At 52.7% G+C, this 20,652-nt stretch overlaps 5 protein-coding genes across 6 annotated transcripts; 3 read left to right on the top strand and 2 right to left on the bottom strand.

The window, feature by feature from the left end:
• The first annotated feature begins 950 nt into the window (after window positions 1–950).
• LTA (lymphotoxin alpha) lies at window positions 951–1,877 on the top strand. Its single transcript, XM_063098402.1, has 3 exons — window positions 951–1,049; window positions 1,144–1,222; window positions 1,471–1,877. Exons 1-3 carry the CDS (start codon window positions 951–953, stop codon window positions 1,875–1,877), a joined length of 585 nt encoding a protein of 194 aa, XP_062954472.1.
• A 1,947-nt stretch (window positions 1,878–3,824) lies between these two features.
• Window positions 3,825–5,796, top strand: TNF (tumor necrosis factor). The gene is made up of 4 exons (XM_063098038.1): window positions 3,825–4,010; window positions 4,589–4,634; window positions 5,014–5,061; window positions 5,375–5,796. Exons 1-4 carry the CDS (start codon window positions 3,825–3,827, stop codon window positions 5,794–5,796), a joined length of 702 nt encoding a protein of 233 aa, XP_062954108.1.
• A 2,672-nt stretch (window positions 5,797–8,468) lies between these two features.
• LTB (lymphotoxin beta) lies at window positions 8,469–10,189 on the bottom strand. 2 transcript variants are annotated; one of them, XM_063096061.1, is made up of 4 exons: window positions 10,028–10,189; window positions 9,585–9,630; window positions 9,322–9,393; window positions 8,469–8,923 (listed from the first exon to the last, which is right to left on the bottom strand). In XM_063096061.1, exons 1-4 carry the CDS (start codon window positions 10,187–10,189, stop codon window positions 8,469–8,471), a joined length of 735 nt encoding a protein of 244 aa, XP_062952131.1. The 2 variants fall into 2 exon arrangements, with proteins under 2 accessions (XP_062952131.1, XP_062952132.1); XM_063096062.1 differs by lacking the exons at window positions 8,469–8,923; window positions 9,585–9,630.
• Window positions 10,190–13,441: 3,252 nt separating this feature from the next.
• On the top strand, window positions 13,442–15,048 carry LST1 (leukocyte specific transcript 1). Its single transcript, XM_063098268.1, has 4 exons — window positions 13,442–13,485; window positions 13,862–13,960; window positions 14,242–14,264; window positions 14,872–15,048. The coding sequence occupies exons 1-4, from the start codon at window positions 13,452–13,454 to the stop codon at window positions 15,046–15,048; spliced, it is 333 nt and encodes a 110-aa protein (XP_062954338.1). The 5' UTR covers window positions 13,442–13,451.
• A 565-nt stretch (window positions 15,049–15,613) lies between these two features.
• Window positions 15,614–19,471, bottom strand: NCR3 (natural cytotoxicity triggering receptor 3). Its single transcript, XM_063098269.1, is given in 6 exon segments — window positions 15,614–15,699; window positions 15,840–15,947; window positions 16,096–16,124; window positions 16,126–16,438; window positions 18,988–19,044; window positions 19,447–19,471. Coding segments are annotated over 6 exon segments (618 nt in total).
• Window positions 19,472–20,652: the final 1,181 nt, after the last annotated feature.

Below are 20,652 nucleotides of genomic sequence, written 5' to 3' on the forward strand. Positions count from 1 at the left end.
CACCATGCAAGGAGGTATATAATGGAACTTCTTGAGATGAAACCTGTCAGATGACCTGTACACAAACTGGGACAAGTGTGACTTGAGTCTTTCAGGACAAGGACAGGAGGTACAAGAGAAGGAAATGGGCAAAGAGAGAAGCCTGTAACCAGCCGAGGGTGCAGAGGTGTTATATATGATCTCTTTTCAGGGAACTGGGCCTCCAGCCCACACCCCACCTGCTCCTCCCTGAATTGACTGTCCCTTCTCTGGAACTCCTAAGCCTGACCCTACTCCCTGGCCCTCCCAGCCCCCGGTTCCCCTGACCCCACTCCCTTTCCCAGAACTCAGTCGCCTGAGCCCCCAGCTTGTGGTTCTCTCCTAGGCCTCAGCCTTTCCTGCCTTCGACTGAAACAGCAGCATCTTCTAAGCCCCGGGGGCTTCCCCGGGGCCCCAGCCCCGACCTAGAACCCGCCCGCCACCTGCCACGCTGCCACTGCCGCTTCCTCTATAAAGGGACCCAAGCCGCCGGGCCCAGAGACCCCGCACAGCAGGTGAGACTTTCCAGCCCCATCTCCTTGGGCCTCCCGGGCCTGAGACTCCTACCCTGTGGCATCCTTCCCCTCGCCTGGGCACAGCCCCTCCTGCACCTGCTGCCTGGGTCCCTGACCTGCTTGGGCCTGGCCCTGGTGGATTTGGTTTTGGTTTGTTCCTCTGTCTCTGACTCTCTATCTTTCAGTCTCTTTCTCTCTGTCTCTTTCACACATTCCCTGTTTCTGCTGCTATCTCTCTGTTCCCTTCTTGTCTCTCTGTCTCCCTCTGCTCACCTTGGGGTTTCCCTGACTGAACCTTGTCCCCTTCTCAGTCTGTCGCCTTGTCTCTCGGGGTGGCTGTCTCCACAGGCAGGAGGTCCGTCTTCCACAGTGTGCCCCACCCCGCTCACTGTCTCTCTCTCCCTGCAGGTTCTCCCCATGACACCACCTGGACGTCTCTACCTCCCAAGGGCATATGGCGCCCTCCTCCTCCCCCTCCTTCTGGGGCTGCTGCTGGCCCTGCCGCCTGGGGCCCAGGTGAGGCAGCAGGAGAACGGGGGCTGCTGGGATGGCCCCGTCAAACCTTGAGCCCTAGAGCCCCCCTCAACTCTGTTCTCCCCTTCTCCCCTAGGGGCTCCCCAGTGTCGGCCTCTCACACTCAGCTGCACAGACTGACCCCAGCACCCTCAAACCTGCTGCTCACCTCGTTGGTAAACATCTACCTGACCTCCCAGATGTGTAGCCTCCCAGCTTTGCACCCACCCTGCTTCAGGGACCCAAACATCCAGCTCACCTCTCCCCTAACTTCTCCCACCCCAAAAAACAGAGGCAGTCCACTCCCACCTCTCCCCCATCCCTCCCCCAGGAACTCAGTCATCTGGTGACTGCTTCCTCAGGGATTGAGACCTCTGACCCAGACCCTTGACCCCCAACCCCTACCCCCTATGGCTCTTTTTAGGAGACACCAGATCACAGGACTCACTGCACTGGAAAGTGAATGTGGATCGTGCCTTCCTCCAACATGGCTTCTCTATGAGCAACAACTCCCTCCTGATCCCCACCAATGGCCTCTATTTCGTCTACTCCCAGGTGGTCTTCTCTGGGGAAGCCTGTTCCCCAAAGGTCACCCCTATCTTTTTGGCGCATGAGGTCCGGCTCTTATCCCCCCAGTACCCCTTGTTCGTGCCTATCCTCAGCACCCAGAAGTTTGCGTGCACAGGGCCGCAGAGACCTTGGGTGCACTCAATGTACAGTGGGGCTGTGTTCCTGCTCAGCCAGGGAGACCAGCTATCCACTTACACAACGAGCATCTCCCACCTAGTCATCAGCCCCAGTACTGTCTTCTTTGGAGCTTTTGCTGTATAGAACACGGAAAAATCCAGAAAGAAAAAAAATTGGTTTCAAGGCCTTCTCCCCGTTTTGCCTTCATTCTGACCTTTTCAAAGGTCACCAGCACCTCTCCTTTGATTATTCCAACAGCCTCAAGTCTTCCCCACTCAAATCACCCACAGCTTTCAAAGAAGGAAGTCTAGGCACCCCCAGGGACCACACCTCCCTGAACCACCCCGATGTTCGGCTGAGGACCTGGACATGGAGGAGGAGCAGACACATGGGGGAGCTTGGGGGCTGACTGGAGGCAGGAGGGGGACTATTTATGAAGGGGAAAATTAAATTATTTATTTATGAAAGATAGAGGGGAATGATCGAAGAACATCAGAAAAGAGAGAGAGAAACAGGCCCAAGAGATGAGGAGTGAGAGGGCATTGGCACAAAGCTGACCTAGAGAGAGAAGTATGTCTCTAGCAGGGCTCTAGAAGGATGCAAAAGGCTCTTAAAGCCAGCTGCTGCTTGATCCAACATTCCACAGGGAGACATTTGCAAGCTCAAGGAAGCCCAATAAACCTCTTTTCTCTGAAATGCTGTCTGCTTGTCTGTCTGTCTGTGAGGGGAGGATGTCCCAGGTCTCTCTAAGGAATAGAGGGAGAGACAGAGGCCTCAGAGGGGATAGGAGCTGTAGGCAGAATAAGAAGATAAAGGGGCTCAAGGAGCTCCAGGGATACGTGGCTGACTCACGGAGGAACCAAAGGATAAGCTGGGAAGACTAAGGAAAAATGGGGGTCCAAGGCCTAGAGGGGGCCAGGGAGTCCCTGGGAGGTATGGCCACAAGTAGGGGCTCCGCAGAATGGGGGTTGCAGGAGGTCTCTGGGGAGAAATGATCACACCAAAGGGTGAAGAAATGTTCAGAATTATGGGAGTGGGGTATGGGGACCCCTGGAAGACATGGCCATGCACAGAGCCCTCTGGAATGGGAGAATCTCCAGGACCAGGGGGTCTGGAATCAGGGAACATTTGAGGAGACATGGCCACACACCGGGGCTCTGACAGGTGGAGGCTTCATGAAAACATCAGGGACCTCAGAGTCCCCTGGAAGCCAAAACTGAAACCAGCTCTGAGTCCCTGGTCAGAATGAAAGAAAAAGACCCACCCCAGCAGGTCCGTGAATTCCCAGGGCTGATTGCAATCCCCCGGGGCTGTCCCAGGCTTGTCCCTGCTACCACCACCCAGCCCTTCCAGAGGCCCAAGGCATGCCCCCAAGTCTCAGGCTGCCCTGCCCCCGGCTCCTTTTCCCCACAGAGACCCAGACACAAGCCTCAACACCCAGCACGGCGCCCCCTGCCCTAGTTTTCTCTCCCTTAAGGACTCAGCTTTCTGAAGCCCCTCCCATTTCTAGTTCTACCCCCCACATAACTCCTGTCTGGAAATCAGAGGGAAACAGGCCACAGACATGGTCCCCAACATAAATGGAAATAATAGACATTGAGGGGCAGGGGGCAACTGGGGTCCAGCCTCCAGGGTCCTACACACATATTGGTAACTGGCCCAGGAAGCCCACCTCAGAATCCGAGTAGGGAGGGTGGGAAGTATCCTTGATGCCTGGGTGTCCCCAACTTTCCAAACCCCCGCCCCCGCGATGGAGAAGAAACCAAGACAGAAGGTGTAGGGCCCACTACCACTTCCTCCAGATGAGCTCATGGGTTTCTCCACCAAGGAAGTTTTCCGCTGGTTGAATGAGAACCTTTCCCCGCCCTCCTCTCACCCCACGGGCATATAAAGGCAGCTGCTGCACACCCAGCCAGCATAAACTCTCTCAGCGAGGACACAAGGGGACCAGCCAAGAGGGAGAGAAGCAACTCCAGACACCCCTGGAAATAACCCTCAGCTGCCACACCCCCAGACAAGCAGTCAGGCAGGTTCTCTCCCTCTCACACACAGTGCCTCAGGGCTCCACCGGCTCCCTCTGGAAAGGACACCATGAGCACTGAAAGCATGATCCGCGACGTGGAGCTGGCCGAGGAGGTGCTCCCCAAGAAGGCAGGGGGGCCCCAGGGCCCCAGGCAGTGCTGGTGCCTCAGCCTCTTCTCCTTCCTGCTTGTGGCAGGAGCGACCACGCTCTTCTGCCTGCTGCACTTCGGGGTGATCGGCCCCCAGAGGGAAGAGGTGAGTGCCTTGCCAGCAGAGAAAAGGGGGAGAAAGAGAGCAAGAAAGATGAGGTGGGGGAAAGAGGTGGGCTGATGGGGAAGGGTGGGAAGGAAAAACGTGGAGAAAGATGGGGAGGTACAGAGATTTGGAGAGAGATGGGGGAGTAGAGAGAGAGATGAAGCAACAGCACACATTGCTCACTAAATATTTGTGGGGTGAATGAATGAATGGGCAAGCAGATGTACCTACATAAAGAGGGATGTGGAGAGAGATGCGAGGTGTGGGTGGAGAGATAGGGAGAAATAAGTGATATGAATAAAGATGGCGAAACAGAAAGAGATGTGGATAGAGATGTGGGAGATATGAAAAATGAGAGAGATGAGGACAGAGAGATAAGGAGAGATGAAGACAAAGTTCTGGCACATGGAAGGCACTTAATGAAAGAGTTGTTGAATGGATGGATGGATGAATAAATGGATGAATGGAAAGAGAAAATCAGACATCTGGGCAGAGAGCACAAGCTACATAAGCAGCCAGCTGTTTCTCTTTTGGGGGTGACTTCCTCTGATGCTAATCCTTCTCCTTCTCCCCAACAGTTACCAAATGGCCTCCATCTAATCAATCCTCTTGCCCAGACACTCAGTAAGTGTGTCCAAAGCCTCTCTCCTCATCCTGGGTTTGAGTTGGTGGAGGGAGGGGGGAGTGTCCTGGGAAGGAAGCTGTGGGGAAAATTTAGACTCTTGGATTTAGGGAGGAGGAATGAAGGTCAAAGTAGGGAGATACTTTCTTTTCTTAAAAAAAAAAGATGACCAGTAAAGGGGTCTTAACACTTGACTTGGTGTTGTCAGCACCACGCTCACCCAGTGAGCTAACTGGCCATCCATATATGGGATCCGAACCCGTGGCCTTGGTGTTGTCAGCACCACACTCTCCCAAGGAAGCCACAGGCCGGCCCAAAGTAGGGGTATACTTTCTGGGAATATTAAGGGTCTCACCTGTTTCTTTCCTCCTTCCTCCCCAGGATCATCTTCTCGAATCCTGAGTGACAAGCCTGTAGCCCACGTTGTAGGTAAGAGCTCTGAGGATGTGTCTTGAGGATGAAGGAGCAGATGGGACTTGGAAGGACAGGATTTGGGAGCTGAACCCAGGCTGAGGGTAGACAGACCTTGGAGACAGCAGGAGGACTTGCTGAGCTCTAGGGGAGGGTGGAGAAAGAGCACAGGCCTTAAGACGGATACTCAGAATCTCATGGCCAGATGGAACGTGGGGAGACAGGCAGAGTGGACAAGAACCGGATGTGGGGGTGGGCAGAACTTGAGGACAGGATGTGGAGAGTGAACTGACAGGGTCACACTGACTCACGCCTCCCTCCCTCCCTCTAGCAAACCCCCAAGCTGAGGGGCAGCTCCAGTGGCTGAACCGGTGTGCCAATGCCCTCCTGGCCAATGGTGTGGAGATGATAGACAACCAACTGGTGGTGCCATCAGATGGGCTGTACCTCATCTACTCCCAGGTCCTCTTCAAGGGACAAGGCTGCCCCTCCACTCACGTGCTCCTCACCCACACCATCAGCCGCGTTGCTGTTTCCTACCAGAGCAAGGTCAACCTCCTCTCTGCCATCAAGAGTCCTTGCCAGAGGGAGACCCCAGAGGGGGCTGAAGCCAAGCCATGGTATGAGCCCATCTACCTGGGAGGGGTCTTCCAGCTGGAGAAGGGTGATCGACTCAGTGCCGAGACCAATCTGCCCAACTATCTGGACTTTGCCGAGTCCGGGCAGGTCTACTTTGGGATCATTGCCCTGTGAGGAGGACGGACATTCATCCTTCCCCTACCGTTAATCCACTTCAATCCTTTTATTATCTGCTTCTTCAGTCCCCCTCATCCTCTTCTGGCTTAGAAAGTGAATTAGAGGCTCAGAGTTGGACCCCAGGCTTAGCATTTTGAACAACAATACCACTTAGAAAACCAGGATGCAGGGATGTGTGGCCTGGATAATGGGGCACCACCAAGAATTCAAACTTGGGGCTTCTAGAACCCACTGGGGGCCTCAGGTTTTGGTCCCTGAATTCAACCAGGGACATCTGGAATATGGGGACCAGGGAGCCTTTGGTTCTGGCCAGAAAGCTTCAGAATATCCCTTGAGAAGAAATCACCTAGAACTTGACATGATGGACTTCAAGCCTTTCTCTCTTCAGATGTTTCCAGGCTCTTCCCTGAGACATGGAGCCCAGCCCTCCCCATGGGGCTGGCCCCTCTATTTATGTTTGCACTTGTGATTATTTATAATTTATTTATTATTTATTTATTTACTGATGAATGTATTTATTTGGGAGGTTGGGGTAACCAGAGAGACCCAATGTAGGAGCTGCCTTGACTCAGACATGTTTTCTGTGAAAACAGAGCTGAACTATAGGCTGTTCTCACCTAGCTTCCTGGCCTCTGTACCTCCTTTTGCTTATGTTTTTAAAAAATATTTATCTGATCAAGTCCTCTAAATAATGCTGATTTGGTGACCAACTGTCGCTACATCGCTGAACCTCTGCTCCCCAGGGGAGTTTTGTCTGTAATCGTCCTACTGGTCAGTGGCGAGAAATAAAGTTTGCTTAGAAAAGAAACATGGTCTCTTTCATGGAATTGATTCTACATGTGCCTCTCCTTAGGGGTGGGTGGCGGCTCCCTGAAGTCCTCTTTCCGCAGGGCTTAAGATCCTCAACCCAGTCCTCAGAACTTAAGACTCCTGGGTCCCAGGAGACCCTGTATAAACAAAGCCCAAAGGAATGTCTCCCTTCTCCCAGGAAACAGGAGCCTGAACCTAATTACCTCTTCATCAGGGAACTGGAATTTCCAACTCTGGGAATTCCAATCCCTGCTGGGAAAGTCCTGCAGCTCAGGTGAGGTTTCCGGCTGTTATAGCCTGAGAGAGCTGGGGAGGAGCCACATTCTCAGGCACCTGAATCACAGCCAAGGGACTTCCAGAGATTCAGGCATCTAGGCTCCAAATCACCCAATCCCAGACCCCCGCCCAGCCCTGTCCTAACTGTGCATCCGGAACTAGTCACTTAATCTTACCTATCAAATAGAGACAGAACGCCCACTGCATAGGCATATGGGGTGCATGAGAATAGAAGACCCAGCCTCCATCAGAGCACCCGCTCAGCTCTTGGCACTTGGCACAGTGGGCTTTCAGTGCATTCTGGCAGCTAGCTGTTCTATCCCCTTCCATTCTCCCAGTAGGTGAAATTGGACAGACTGAAGAAAATAAAAAACAAAGAATAAGATGTGGGTGAAGGACCCACATGCTAGATTGGACTCACTGATCTTTTTGGTGAATGATGGGGGGGTGAGGTGGGTGAACTGAAAGAGAAAAGCACCCCCTTCCCCCAAGAAGGCTCTTCTGGACAAAGTCAAAGACAAATATGGAGTCAGAAATGGAACCCCCACTGGGCTCAGAAGTTGGGTTTTCCTTCCGGCCACAGGGTTGCCAGGCAGGGGAAAACTGTGCAATGTGCTGCGGGGTGGGGTGACCCACTGGGGTGACCTAGATAGGGCCTTGGGTCACCCTCTGCCTCCTCCAGCCTGGGGCTGAAAGTAGGTCATCAGCGGGGGACTGCTGTTACTCATCCCAGGGTCCCCCACTTTGGGGAAATGGGACCTAAAGTGTGAACAAAGGGTGAGGACTTTCCATTCCACCCTGGATGGGACCCTATGGCATCAGATTTTCCTCTGCCCCTTCTTTCCCAGGCTCCTCCTGGTGTTTTCAGGCACCCACTCCCCACCCATGTCAAACACCCTCCCTACTTTCTCCTTCAGCCTCCTCCCTGCAGACCCTATGAGACTTGGCTACTGCTCCTTGCAGGAAAAGAGCTGACTGTGGGGTAGGGGCTAAAGAGGTCTTCAGGCAGCCATGGGCTCCTCAGTGCTTCATTCCTCAGCCATATTAGGGGTCTACTGTGCAGCTGGTCGTTTCTGAGTGGTGCTTGCCTTTCCTTGTAATGACCCCTCTCATTATCAGGAGGGACCCAGGAGAAAAGAGTGTATTGCCAAGTCTGACTGGGACCATGCAGCCCTGAGAGTCAGGATGCTTGGAGATGCTTCGGAGTTTGAGGAGTTACCTTTCCTTTGCCCTCTAGCTGCACTAATGCTGGGGCCTGGTGGTTCAGAGTCAGGGGTAGGTGGGACAAGCGGACCACTATCCCTGGGAGCAAAGGCCATATGCAGTGTTATGAATTGTTCTGAAAAATACTGAGAATATTTAAGCCACACCTGTAAACCCATCCTGAATTAAGACACGTTAGCATCTCAGCATCTGCATTGGCAGCACTAAAGCTTTACTTTATTTCATCAGGCTCAAAATCAGTTTCCGGTCTCCTACATGTCTCCCACTGCCATGGGGTCCTGGGTGTCTGGGTCCCCAATATCTGATCCGATTCATACACTCGCACCATGCGGTCGTTTTTCCAGGGACGCGGGCGACCCTCACCCCACCATCACGGCCCCAAAGAAGGTCTTCCCCCTCCTGTAGTCCACCATATCGGGGTGACTGATGTTGACGTACACCCTCTCGCCCCTCCGGAGCTGCACCAGGCCGCCGAACCCCACGCTCGTGTACCACAGGGGCCCGTAATCGTGTCCCCCGGCCGGGTCCAGGGCCGGGGTGACGGTCTCGGCGCCCTCGAGCAGCAGCTCGGGACTGCCCGGCCCGTAGGCGCCCCCCGCCCGGTACAGCGAGCTGCGCAGCGTGACCGAGCGGCCCGGGGGGCCCCTGCCGGCAGGGGGCGTGCGGCCCCGGTAGCCCACTTGACAGTAGAGGTAATAGAGACCGTCCTGCGGGAGGGCCAGCCCCTCGGCGTCCGAAAACTGCGTCCCGCTCCGGAGAAACGCCTCTTCTTTCGTCGCCTCCCAGCTTAGCCCCTGCGCCTTCGTTCGAGCGCCTGCGGAGAAACGGGCCCGTGGCAGTCGGGGAAGCCGAGGCCGAAAGGAGCGAGCCGGACCCGGGACTTCTGGGAGGGGTGGGCGGCCCCGAGGGAACCAGCCGGCAAGGGGCAGGGCTGATGGTGCCACCTCTGGAATGAGTGTGAGTTGGGGGCTGGGGGCACCTGAATGTGGGGTGCAGAGCTGTGGTGAGGAGATCCAGGCCGGGTTTTGCCTGCTGCAGGAGGGAAGAAGCGGCTAGAATAGGCGGAGGAGCGTAAGGGGGCCACTTCAGGAGTGTGAGATGGTGGGGCCAGTGGGAAATCGAGCACTGGAATAAAAGAGCTCTAACTGTGGGCGAGCAAAACTAGTATCCTTGGATTATTTCAACGCTTGTTCAGGTCTATGAGATCCTTACCTATGAGGTGGGCAGCCGGGAGCCTGGGGCTGAGATCCGTTTCTGGCTCTGCCTCCTGCACCTCCTGAAACCCTGGAAGGGGCAAAGGGTCTATCACGGGGTACAGGGCAGCCACCAATGCATGCTCCCCCTGAGAGGAAAGGGGTCCAGAGCTCAGGGATGGGGAGCCTGGATTCCTGCAGGAGGAGGGAATCCGGGATGCAGAAGGAAGCTGGGAGTCGCTGAGGGGCTGCAATGGGGGAGGGGAGATGGTCTGCTCTTACCCAATCCTTGCTGGGCCTGTGACCCGGAGTCAGTGTTCTCTGTTACCTGGTTGGGTAGGATTACAATGCCCAGAGTTCAGATCCAGCTGATGCCAACCCCACCCCTCCCAACATGGACCCAAGCTTCAGACCTGGGGTTTTCCCCACCAGCACCAGCCCCAACCCTCACTCCCCTGGAAGGGAAAGTAAGCAAGGTAGATGGACTTGTGCAGAGAGACAGGGGCCTGAGTGTGTCTTGGGAAGAAGAGAGGAGACTGAAGGGCTTGGACACATCAGGACACAACAGCATCGCCAGAACATAGAAAGAGAGCCAGCAAGGACAAAGACAAGACATTCCTGCCAGGGACAGCTGAGCCGGATGAGACAACAGACCCCAGAACAGCCAGAGGTAGGTCAGCATTGGCAAGATACGCCCCACCTGTGGGCCTGTTGCAGCCACTCACCAGTCCTCCCTGCTCCTGCGGCACTAAGGCCAGCACAGCCAGCACAGTGATAGGCACCGCCAACAGCAAGGTCACCAGGGAAGTAGCTCCTGCCACAGCCAGCAGGAGGGAGCCCCTCCCCTGGGGCCTCCCACCCCGGCCTGCCAGCTCCAGTGCCCCCATGGAGACTCTGACCGAGGGCCAGGGCGGGGGGCTTTCATACCTCAAGGCTGGGGCTACCCCCTCCCTATAGACCCACACACCTGGCAGGGACTTTCCACACACCCCTACTCCCCTCACCCAGCTTCCTGTTTACCCAGAGCTGGGGTGGGGCAGCCGGGTGCCTGGGTTCTCTGAACTGGCGAAGGAGTTGGGGTAGAGACACAGTCTTTGAGGAGACAGCTGGCCTTAGAGATCTGGCTCAGCAGGGAGGGAAACCGAGGCCCAAGAAGGGAAAGTAGCTTGCAGAAAGTCAGGCAGCAAGGCCATCATGAGAACACAGAACTCAAATTTCCAATGTGGTCTGCATTCTTCTATCCCCCAGAGGTGGTGCTGGAGGGAGGGCTGCATCCAAGTCCCTGAGGTCAAGGGCTGGAGTAGGAGGACAAGAACTGGGATTGTGAGGGATGAATGTCTGGGTCCCTGAGAAGTGCCTCTCTCCGACTGCTATCCATTCATTGCTCATCCCTGGCCCCTGGCGCTAGGTGAGAGGGCAGAGTTAAGCCAGTCCACAGCGATGGCAGCTGAAAGGGGGCCTCAACCTCCCCCCTGACTATGACTCGCTGAGGTAGAACTACAGGAGAAGGATGAGACAGCCCCGCCCTCAAAGAGCTTCAGTCTATTATGAGCCCCATCCATTAGTAGGTGCTTACTAAATGTTTATGAATAGTTGAATGAAAGGACAGATGAAGGAAGAAGTATGCAAAACAAAGCAGCAAGGACCACATGAATGGTGGAGGTGGGCAGCGCAGTAGGAGCCGAGGGAAGAAAGACCAGGTTCAAGGAAGTTGGAGGTGGTCCCAAATCATCTCCCCTTCTTGATGACATCTCTGTGTGTTTGGCTAGTAACAATAATAAGAATAATATGCTACTATGCAAACAGAAGTTAGTATATGCCTGTCACTGATCTGTATACTTTATATATAATAATTCTTTTAATCCTGACAAAAACTCCAAGACGAAAAAGGCACAGCCAGGTTAAGGAGCGCGTGGGAGATCACACAGCCAGTGGCAGAGGCAGTATTAGAACCCAGGCAGTCTGGCTCCAGAGCTTCAACCACAAGGCAGTTTAAAAACTGTACTGACTTCAGATTTGTATATTTTACCGTATGTAAATTTTACCTTTCTCAGTCAAAAAAAGAAACAAATACAGAACTCCAGTCAATGATAAAGGGTTTACAAGTGAAATGTACTGATGATTACAACTTTGAACAATATAAAAAATCAGATAGATTGATAGATATGTAATAAAGCAAATATAGAAAAATGTTAATTGTGGAATCTAGGTGGCAGGGATATATTCACTGTACAATTCTTTCTATTTTTCTGCATGTTCGAAATTTTTAATTATAAAATATTTTTTAAAAACCCGAATATCGTCCTACCATTCTGCAGGGGAACATTGAGGATGTAGGTGGGGGTGGGGGAGGAAGTAGCAGAGAGTTCCTGAATTTGGAGAAGGAAATGCAAATAAATGCATGTGGACCCAGGCACCAGATCTCCTCAGCCCTGTCCTCCATGTGAGCTCCCCAGTCTTCACCCTCCTCAAGGACTGTGTGTGCAGTCCTCCAGCACCCATTTCCCTCTCCATCAAGTGCCACTAAAAAGGCTTCACCCAGATTTCTGTCCAGAGGGCCTGGGACCACTGCCCTTACTTAGTTCTTGCTCAGCACCAGAATGCTTCCTCCTACAGGAAGACCACCTGGATTGCCCCCATCTTCTTACCCATTTCCCAACACCAACCTGTCACCAACTTTCTATTCTAGATCTATCTGCAGTGCTCACATAGATCTAGTCTGGTTGCCTCTGATTCTCTTGTTTGTTAATCAGCCAGCCAAGCTCCCTGCACGATACAGTTGCAGAACACTGGGTGAGTCATCCGAAATCTGCAGAGTGAGGGGTATTTGGGAAAAGATTCATCAGGGAAGACACCTGGAGGAGGTGGACATTCTCTGATTACTAGCAGGACCAATAGGGTGGCTGGAGCTCAGGGGGATTACAGCCCTAGTAACAGTCCTAGGAGTCTAAAAGGAAGTATGTTGTAATCCTAACCCTCAAAGCCAAACTTCCTCTCCTAATGATGCTGGGGAGGCACCCAGGCAGGGGGAGAAGTTAAAGCCAGAGGAGGGGCAGGAATGTCTGAGGTGGCGCGGCTCTGGCCAGTCTGCTGTGTGTCCGCCCTGCAGTCCACAGGCTCTGGGTAAGCTGGGAGTGGGCAGGGACCCTGGAGGGGAAAACCATAGGGAAGGAGGATGGTCACACCCCAGAGTGAGATGAGGGGAGGGAGAGTATGAGTTTGAGGTTCTGTGGGCCCTAGAGGAAAGCTCTATTCAACCTCTGAGTTTCTGCTCCCCAAAGTAATGGAAAACAATCCACTCTGCTCCCACTGCCCTCACGGCTACCTTGGCTCTTCCCTCCACCTGTGCTTCTGCTCCCCACCCAGCCCCACACCGCAGCCTCCTCTTAAACCCAGGAGGGTCAGTTTCCAGACCCTAGTCAGTGCATCTGGCTGTGGGGCCAGTCAGTGGCCCCTCTTTACCCTCAAACAGGAACCAGTGGTTGGAGGGCAGGAAGTGCCTGAGGGGAAGTTATGGGGCCCCAGATACTCCTCAGTGCCCCACTTCAGCCCCAGCAGTATCTGCTGTGGGAAGCAGCTGTAACATCAGTCAAGTAGGACCCCACTCTCCTGAGATGCTCTGGGGCTGAGGGAGTGGCCCCGGCTGCTGGGTGGCCCTAGGGCCATCCTCCCTACTTTTTCACCAGACCCCATGCCCCAGCCAGACCCTGGCTTCTCCCCCTCTATCATCCCCCCACCAGCACCTAGAACTATCCATGCCTGGATAGGCCCCTCCAAACCACCTGGTCAGCCTAGGGCAGAGGGAAAGGGGTGAGCTCTGGAGCTGGACAGAGCTGGCCTTGAACACTTGCTCTACTACTCTAGGATGGAGGTCCTTGTAAAAGTCTGGGCTTGAGTCGAGTTCCTCACCTGGGAAATGGGCACCATAATACCCCATATTGTCATTGGGATTAGCAGTGAGAAATGCAAAGTGTCCAGATCATGAATGACACATTGGTGAGGCCCCTCAGCCTGGGAACCATTGTAACACAGGGCCCCTGTCTTTACAGATGAGGAACTGGAGGCACGTGACTAGCACCAGGCCATTTAGCCTAAGAGAGCAGGGGCTAAGTGTCCTGACCTCCACACTAGTCCTCTGTCTCTGACCCAATGTCATCTTGCTGTAATGACTGTTTTGCAAATCGTAAGTAAGAGGCCTTGCACTTCTGCACAGGGAGGGCTGCGAGTAGTCAGGGAGCAATTCATGAAAAGGGGTGTGTGCAGAGCACAAGCAAGTGGGCAGGGCCTCTCAAGACCCACTGGTGCAGGAGGGAAGGGGACTTCACGGAGGCCCAGCAGGCAATGGCAGTGGGAAGCCTCGGGGCTGCACAGTAACTGATGGGAAATGTGCACCTCTGGAAAGAGGTGAGATAACCAGGCCTGGGGTGAAGAATGTCTGAAAGTATTTGTTCTGCCTCTAAAACTGTTGGAGAGGGAGGCTGAGATACCCACAACCAACCAGCAGGATGGGGTAAGTGAGGAGAGAACTGGACCCTCTGACACTTACCCTCTCCCTGCAGACATGTGCCCTTATCTCTATGGGGGCTGGGGGCTGGAAGGGCTCCTGCTCCTGGTTGTGGTCATTCTGTCCACCTGTCTGTATCGGCTCCATCACAGAGGTGAGCCCCACCCACACCTCCCTGCTTCACCCACCGCTTGCCCGTGTTGCCCACCTGCACAGTTTCCCATGGCTTTCCCAGGAGGCCCTGGGTGAGGAAGATGGGGAAGTCGGGCGGGCGAGGTGACAGAAGTGTCCGAAGCGGGAGGGCAGGGCTTTGGCCATGGGAACCGCAAGGAAGCCAGCAAGTGAGGAAACGCCTGCTGGCGGGTGGGGAGCCCGTGAGGGGGGCTTGGAGACGCTCCATTGGAGAGATGTGCTGAGCTGCTGCTTTTCTTCCAGTAAAGAGGCTGGAGAGGAGCTGGGTGAGTCTGGGGAAGGGAACGGGGAGAGGGCAGGGGAGATGGGGTCGCTGGGAGAAAAGGAGAGAGAAAGCAGGAGCATGAGGGTGCCAGAGAGACAGAGAAAATGAGAGAGAAAAGCAGACAGTCAATTAGAAAATAAGAAAAATTAGAATTAAAATTAGAGAAAAAATAAGAGAGAGGCAGGAAAAGAGAAACAAGAGAAAGAGAAGAGAGGGCAAATGGTGTGGCGATAGTAAGAGAAAGTGACAGAAAGGAGGAAGAGAGAGAAGAAGGAATGAGAGAGACAAAGAGACGAAAATGAGAGAGAAAATAGGAGAGAGACACAGAAAACATGACAGAGAGAAACGAAGAGAGAAAGTAAGAGAGATAATAAGAGCAAGAGACGGGGAGAAAACAAGAGAGACACACACAGAGAAAGACCAATGAGAGAAAAGAACAAGAGCTTAGGCCAGCGCAGAGAGGTGGGGGAGGGGGAGAGCGAGCACGTCTTCAGAGAGAAAGGGAGGCAGGGAGGTAAGGAAGGCTGAGAAGCGGGGAGGTGGGGTCAGAGCTTGCAGGGGGAAGGATCCCAAGGCGGCTCCCATCAGCATGTTAGCCCTGACCCCAGGCCCAGCTCTCTGACAAGGAGCTCCACCATGCACCTCTGGAGCTCCACTATGCATCTCTTCGAAGGCTGCCGGTGCCCAGCACTGAGGAGCCTGACCTTGGGGACGGAGAAGGGGAAGGCAAAAAGGAAGACCCCAGTGCCAACTACGCCTGCATTGCCAAGAACAAACCCACATGAGCATCCCCAGATGCCTCACTCAAGCCAGGCGGGGCAGGAGGGAGGGTCACCCTGGGGTCCACCCAATAAAGACCTCGGTCTTGCCACCTTCTGTCTCAGGCTTCTCAGTGCATCTTGAGCCCCCATTCACAATGACCATCACTGAAACTATTGTGGCTCACCCACTCACCCACTCTGGGGTCAAGTCGTGATTTACTGGGTGAAGAACAGTGTTTAGGGGACTGAACTCCCCTGAAGGCCGGAAAAGAGTATTTGTCTGTGGTCCTGGCTGAAAAGGGGTAGGGTGACAAGTAGGAATAATCATATCTGATGATCCCCATTTCTCAGAAGAGTGGAGTTCAGCCTCCTGGGCCTCGGAGAGGGTGATGGGCCAAGCTCCAGGATGGTAGGGAAGGGGGACCCGGCATGATTGCTGGGAAGCTCCCCCTTGAGCCTTTCTAGGTCAGACTTGATGGAAGGCAGAGTTGAGAGCAGGCATAATGGGGCATCTGGAGAATGGAGAAGAAAATACATGGGCTCATGAGGAGGAATTAGTGGTGGGGCAGAGAAGGATTTATTGGGGTCTCTAGAAGAGGGTCAGGATCCTCGGGTCTGGAATCACTCTTCAGAGGCCGTCCAAGGGATGGCAGTGTATTCTCATATGACAGTGGCCTGGTGAGAGAAATGACAGGAGCCACTCAGTGCCACAGCCCCAGAGTCCCCTTCTCTTCTTGGTGTCTGTCACTCCCTCCTCCAGCTCTCCTACTGCCCCTCCCATCTCTTCCGCCACTGCTCCTGGTTCCATTACTCACACTTGCCCTGGTAATACAGGGTACTGCCCATGGTCACAGACAGAAAGGGGAAGGCATAGAATCCAGCCTGAAGGAGGAGGACTATGCCGACCTCCAGCTGAGGAGGTCCTGCAAGAGGGTGGTGGGGAGAAGGGGCTTGGCACACAGGTCCTGGGGAAGAAGCCTGCACAAGCTCGGGGTGGGGCAGGGAGCCTCAGGGAGGACTACTGACTCCCAGGGTCCTATGGTGGCTTCCGGCTACCTCCCAGCACCTCACCTTTCTCCACCACCAGCTGAGTCCCATTCTGTCCCAATACCCACGCCCAGGACCTCCACCTTGCACATGTAGATGCCGGCGGTATGGCCTCGGGTGTCCCAGATGTGCAGATCAGCCTGGTGGTCATAAAGGAAGTGGAAAGAGGCAAGGGGACCCAGGCAGCCCCTAAATTCTGGGGTCCCATTCCTCACCTCCTTCCCCGGAGTCACCTTGTCCTGGTACCATGTGACAGAGCCAATGGCTGGTCTCCTTCAGCTGATATTGAAGGAGCAGAGCAGTAAGGCAGGGCCACCCTCCTGGGTACAAATCTCAGAGGGCTGGGACACCCAGAGAACACAGCATCCTGGGGGCAGAGAGAAGCTCCAGAGAAATGCCTCCCCAGTTACTTAAAGAGAAAAGATGAGAGGGCTTGAATAGAATGTCCCAGCTATCCTCCCACATAGGGTCACTGAGGCAGGCACTTTGGGTGCCTCATTAAACCCTTCCCACTTTACCAATCTTATTTCTTAACATTGCTGATTAAATCGCTTTTCCAATTCCTCTCCCTACCAGCTCTCACCTCACCACCTCCCATCATTCTCCAGCTACATTCACTAGTAACTTGTTTTGCTGAAATTTTATGTCACAGTGAAATTGAAGCTCATGAATGAATGTGGCTGCCTAGTTAACCAATATCATTCATTGTATTATTTCAGGTATTATTTTAATACTAATGGCATTTTATAGTGAGCCATCCTTGCTACTTTATTTTTTGTTAAAGAGTGTTAATTAAATCTCCAGGTAAAGGTGGCTGTAATTGGTTGGAATCCCTATTTAACTTGTCCATATGATGAATTAAACCAATTATTAAAATCCCTAATTAAATTCTCTACTTAGGGAAATTCACCAATCATTCTATTTCAGTGATTCTCAAACTTCTCAAACTCAAGTGTATAATGGAATTACCTGAAGTGCATTTGTTAAAAGAAATTCCTGGGCTCACCCCCAGAGTTTTGGACTCAGTGGATCTGGAGTGGGGCCTGAGAATTTGCCCCAGGTTCCCAGGATTCCACACTTTAGGAAGCCCTGCATTTAGCCAATGAATATGCCTGATAGTTAAGGCGTGATATTATATTATGTTTATATATCCGTTTTCATCCATGGTTCCTGGCTCATGACTCCAATAACCCTGTTCTTTTGTTATAATGCGCTGCTTTAGGCCTCAGGAGAAGGCCACAGAGAACAGTTTCTTTCTCTGCCCTTCTCCTGCTCTCCTTTCACCTGCTTCTTTTACTCCCCAAGGCTGGTCTCATAAACCAGAATCCCTTTTTCCTGAAGCCAGCCATAAAGCCCTAATCTTTCTGTCTTGGAGCTGGTCATAGAGAAATTCTTTTTTATTTTTTTATTTTTTTAATTTTTAAAGAGATGACCGGTAAGGAGATCTTAACCCTTGACTTGGTGTTGTCAGCACCACGCTCTCCCTAGTGAGTGAACCGGCCATCCCTATATTGGGATCCGAACCCATAGCCTTGGTGTTATCAGCACCGCACTCTCCCAAGTGAGTCACGGTCCGGCCCAGAGAAATTCTTTGACTTACCTTGTCTCACTGTAGGTCATAAAGCCCCCATTTCAGAAGGGGTCCTGCCCTATACCCGGGAGGAAGGAAGGCTGCACAGAGAGGCCAAGAAGAACCTGAACAGAGGCCTTGCTGGGTTTACTATTCAGTCTATTAGTACTAGATCAGGCTTCAATCATGCCTATTCGATGAGGTCTCCATAAAAGACCCAGGAGGATGGGGTACTATGAGCTTCTGGATCGCTGAACTCATCTGCATGCTGGGAGGGTGGTGCACCCCAACTCCATGGGAACAAAAGCTCCTACACTTGGGACTCTTCCTGACCTTGCCCTATGTAGCTCTTCATCTGGCTGTTTATTTGTTTTCTTTAAAATATCCCTTATAAAAAACCAGTAAATGTTTTTTCCCAAGTTATGTGAGCTGCTCTAGCAAACTAATCAAACCCAAGGAGAGGGCTGTGGGAACTCGAATTTATAGCTGCTGGGTCAGAAGTTCCAGAGGCCCGGACTTGCTACTGGCATCTGAAGTGAGTGGCAGTCCTGGGGACTGAACCCTCGACCTGTGTGATCTGACACTTATTGGCAGATATATAGTTTCAGAATGGATTGAATTAGAGGACACCAGCTGTCCACTGGAGAACTGCTTGTTTAGGGTGTGGGGAGATGCCCCCACACATCTGGTGTCAGAAACATGTTGTTAAGAGTATAGTAGGAGAAACTGAACTGTGTGTATTTTCCCCCTCATAAGGTCTCTCAGTTCATTAAAATCAGTTTCACTAAGAAATTTGTCTTAGATTTAATTAGGCCTCCCAAACTCCTTAATAGTATATCTAGAGGCTGGCCAGTTGGTTAGAGCGTGGTGTTGATAACACCAAGATCAAGAGTTCAGATCCTCATACCAGCCAGCTGCCAAATAAATAAACACACACACACACACACACACACCAGCTAATAATCCTAGTTTAATAAATTTACAAAACTCATCACTCAAAACTGACACATTAAAAACAAAAAAACAATAAAAAACTGACCCCTTCCTTCAGGCTCTTCCTTCCTTCAGGCCGTCTTACTGGCCCTTTCAGCTTTATCTTATTGGGAAGGTGGCTGAGAAGAAGAGGGTTCTGGGATGGAAGGTGGGGAATGACCCCTTCACAGAAGGCACAGGGAGGGACTGTGAACTAGAGAGTCCACTGGGTGTCAGCCCCAACTGGTGTTCCCCTCGGGGCTCAAAGTTTGGTCCCACCAAGCCTGCTCCCCTGGGGCATCTAAGTCCAGCTTCCCCATCCCCCCTCCTCTCAGCCCCACACCTCCTGGGATCCAAAGGGAACGCCCTGTCACCTGGATGGACCGTGATAACCTTGAGCAACAGCATCCAGGCCGGGTCGGAGGGTGTTCCTGTTGGTGAGGGGAATCTGAGCGGTGAGGTGGAGAAGGAAGGACCCACTACTTGTGGCCAGAACTTTGGTCACCAGATGGGGGTGGGGATCTTCCTATGACATACAGGGCTCACACACCACTTGCCAAGGACCTCAACTGCTTGGGACCTCGGGCATCATATGCATGCCTCCCTAAGGAGAGAGCATGCTGCTGCTGGACATATCTGGGTCTCTAGGAGGCCGGGCAGCTTGTGGGCACGTTGCCTAAGTGTGTGAGGGGGAGGGTGGGGCTCAGATGACTGGTAACACAAGGGTGGGCGAGTGGGCGGGTGAAACTAGGATGTGATTCCCCCACCTCTCGAGGGTCAAGAAGTCCAGCCCTTTGCCCAGAATAAGTCTCTAGGAGCCATCATGGGCCCACCAATGCCCAGGCCCATCTCACCCATTCCCAGTCTTCCTTCTCTCCAGTCTGGCCCTCCCCCAGCACTGCTTGAGGATTTCTAGAAATGAGGGGATTAGGAGAAGCAAGCTGATTTGGATGGGAGTGGGGGTACTAGTGTCCGGAAGCCGCATTTGCATAGCAATCTCCTGCTTTACTTCCATAGTGCAGAAGAGTGAGTTTGGCAGAAGAGTGAGTGCAGCTGATAGAGAAGTTTGGACCATTCATATTCAGATCTCCATTAAAGGAATACACCCCTAGCAGGTGTCTGCTTTGTCTAGTGCCTTCTGCTCAGACTTATCACCCCCTGGGAAATCCACTCATTTATTATTTATTTATTTCTATTTTTTGGTGGCTGGCCGGTATGGGGATCGGAACCCATGACCTTGGTGTTATAAGGCTGAGCTGTAACCAGCTGAGCTACCCAGCCAGCACCCATTTACTATTTTATTCACCATTTAACTAGCGTTTATTGAGAACCTACAAAGTGCCCATTACACAAAATGTATTTTTACAAACACAAATGATAGATACATCCCGTTCCACATAACTCCACAGTTGCACAGGGATTAGTCCAAGAATATGCCACACCCTCTGGCATGTGTATTACACACTGACAGGAGGTAACACAGCACACAGAAAAGAAGGATTGGGTATAACATGCTGGGTGAAACATGTGCCCACCCCTCACCACACACTGTTTCTAGCTCCTTTTATACTAATCATATTTTTTCTCTGTATCTGTGTTTCTAGCTCCATACGTTCGTATTATCCAGATGCCACCTTTTGGAGAAGCAGTTTATCTCTTGGTTAAGAGAGCTGGCTCGAAGTCAGCCTAGGTTCTAATGTCAGCTCTCTCATGAACTAGTTATATAACACTGAACAAATTATTTAACCTCTCTAAGCCACCTGCACAACCACAAGTGCTCCACCATCTGGGAAGGACCCATTCAGCCATTCTCCAGCAGTGGAATGGCCATCTAACTAGACGGATGGACTGAGGTGCTAGGCAGGCCAGGGCTGCCCCCTGGTGGTCACAAAACATGAGGGCCTGAGGCACCAATGGTGGCTTCTCTCACCTGGATCCCAATTCCAGCTTCTGCCCTTTCCACCTTGCCTCTTGCTATCAACACCCTATCCCCACCCCAAAGAATCAATGTGGGGAAAATCGTCTCTTCTACTTCAACT

The sequence above is a fragment of the Cynocephalus volans genome, chromosome 5 (assembly GCF_027409185.1).
Source record: "Cynocephalus volans isolate mCynVol1 chromosome 5, mCynVol1.pri, whole genome shotgun sequence".
Classification (NCBI taxonomy): Eukaryota; Metazoa; Chordata; class Mammalia; order Dermoptera; family Cynocephalidae; genus Cynocephalus; species Cynocephalus volans.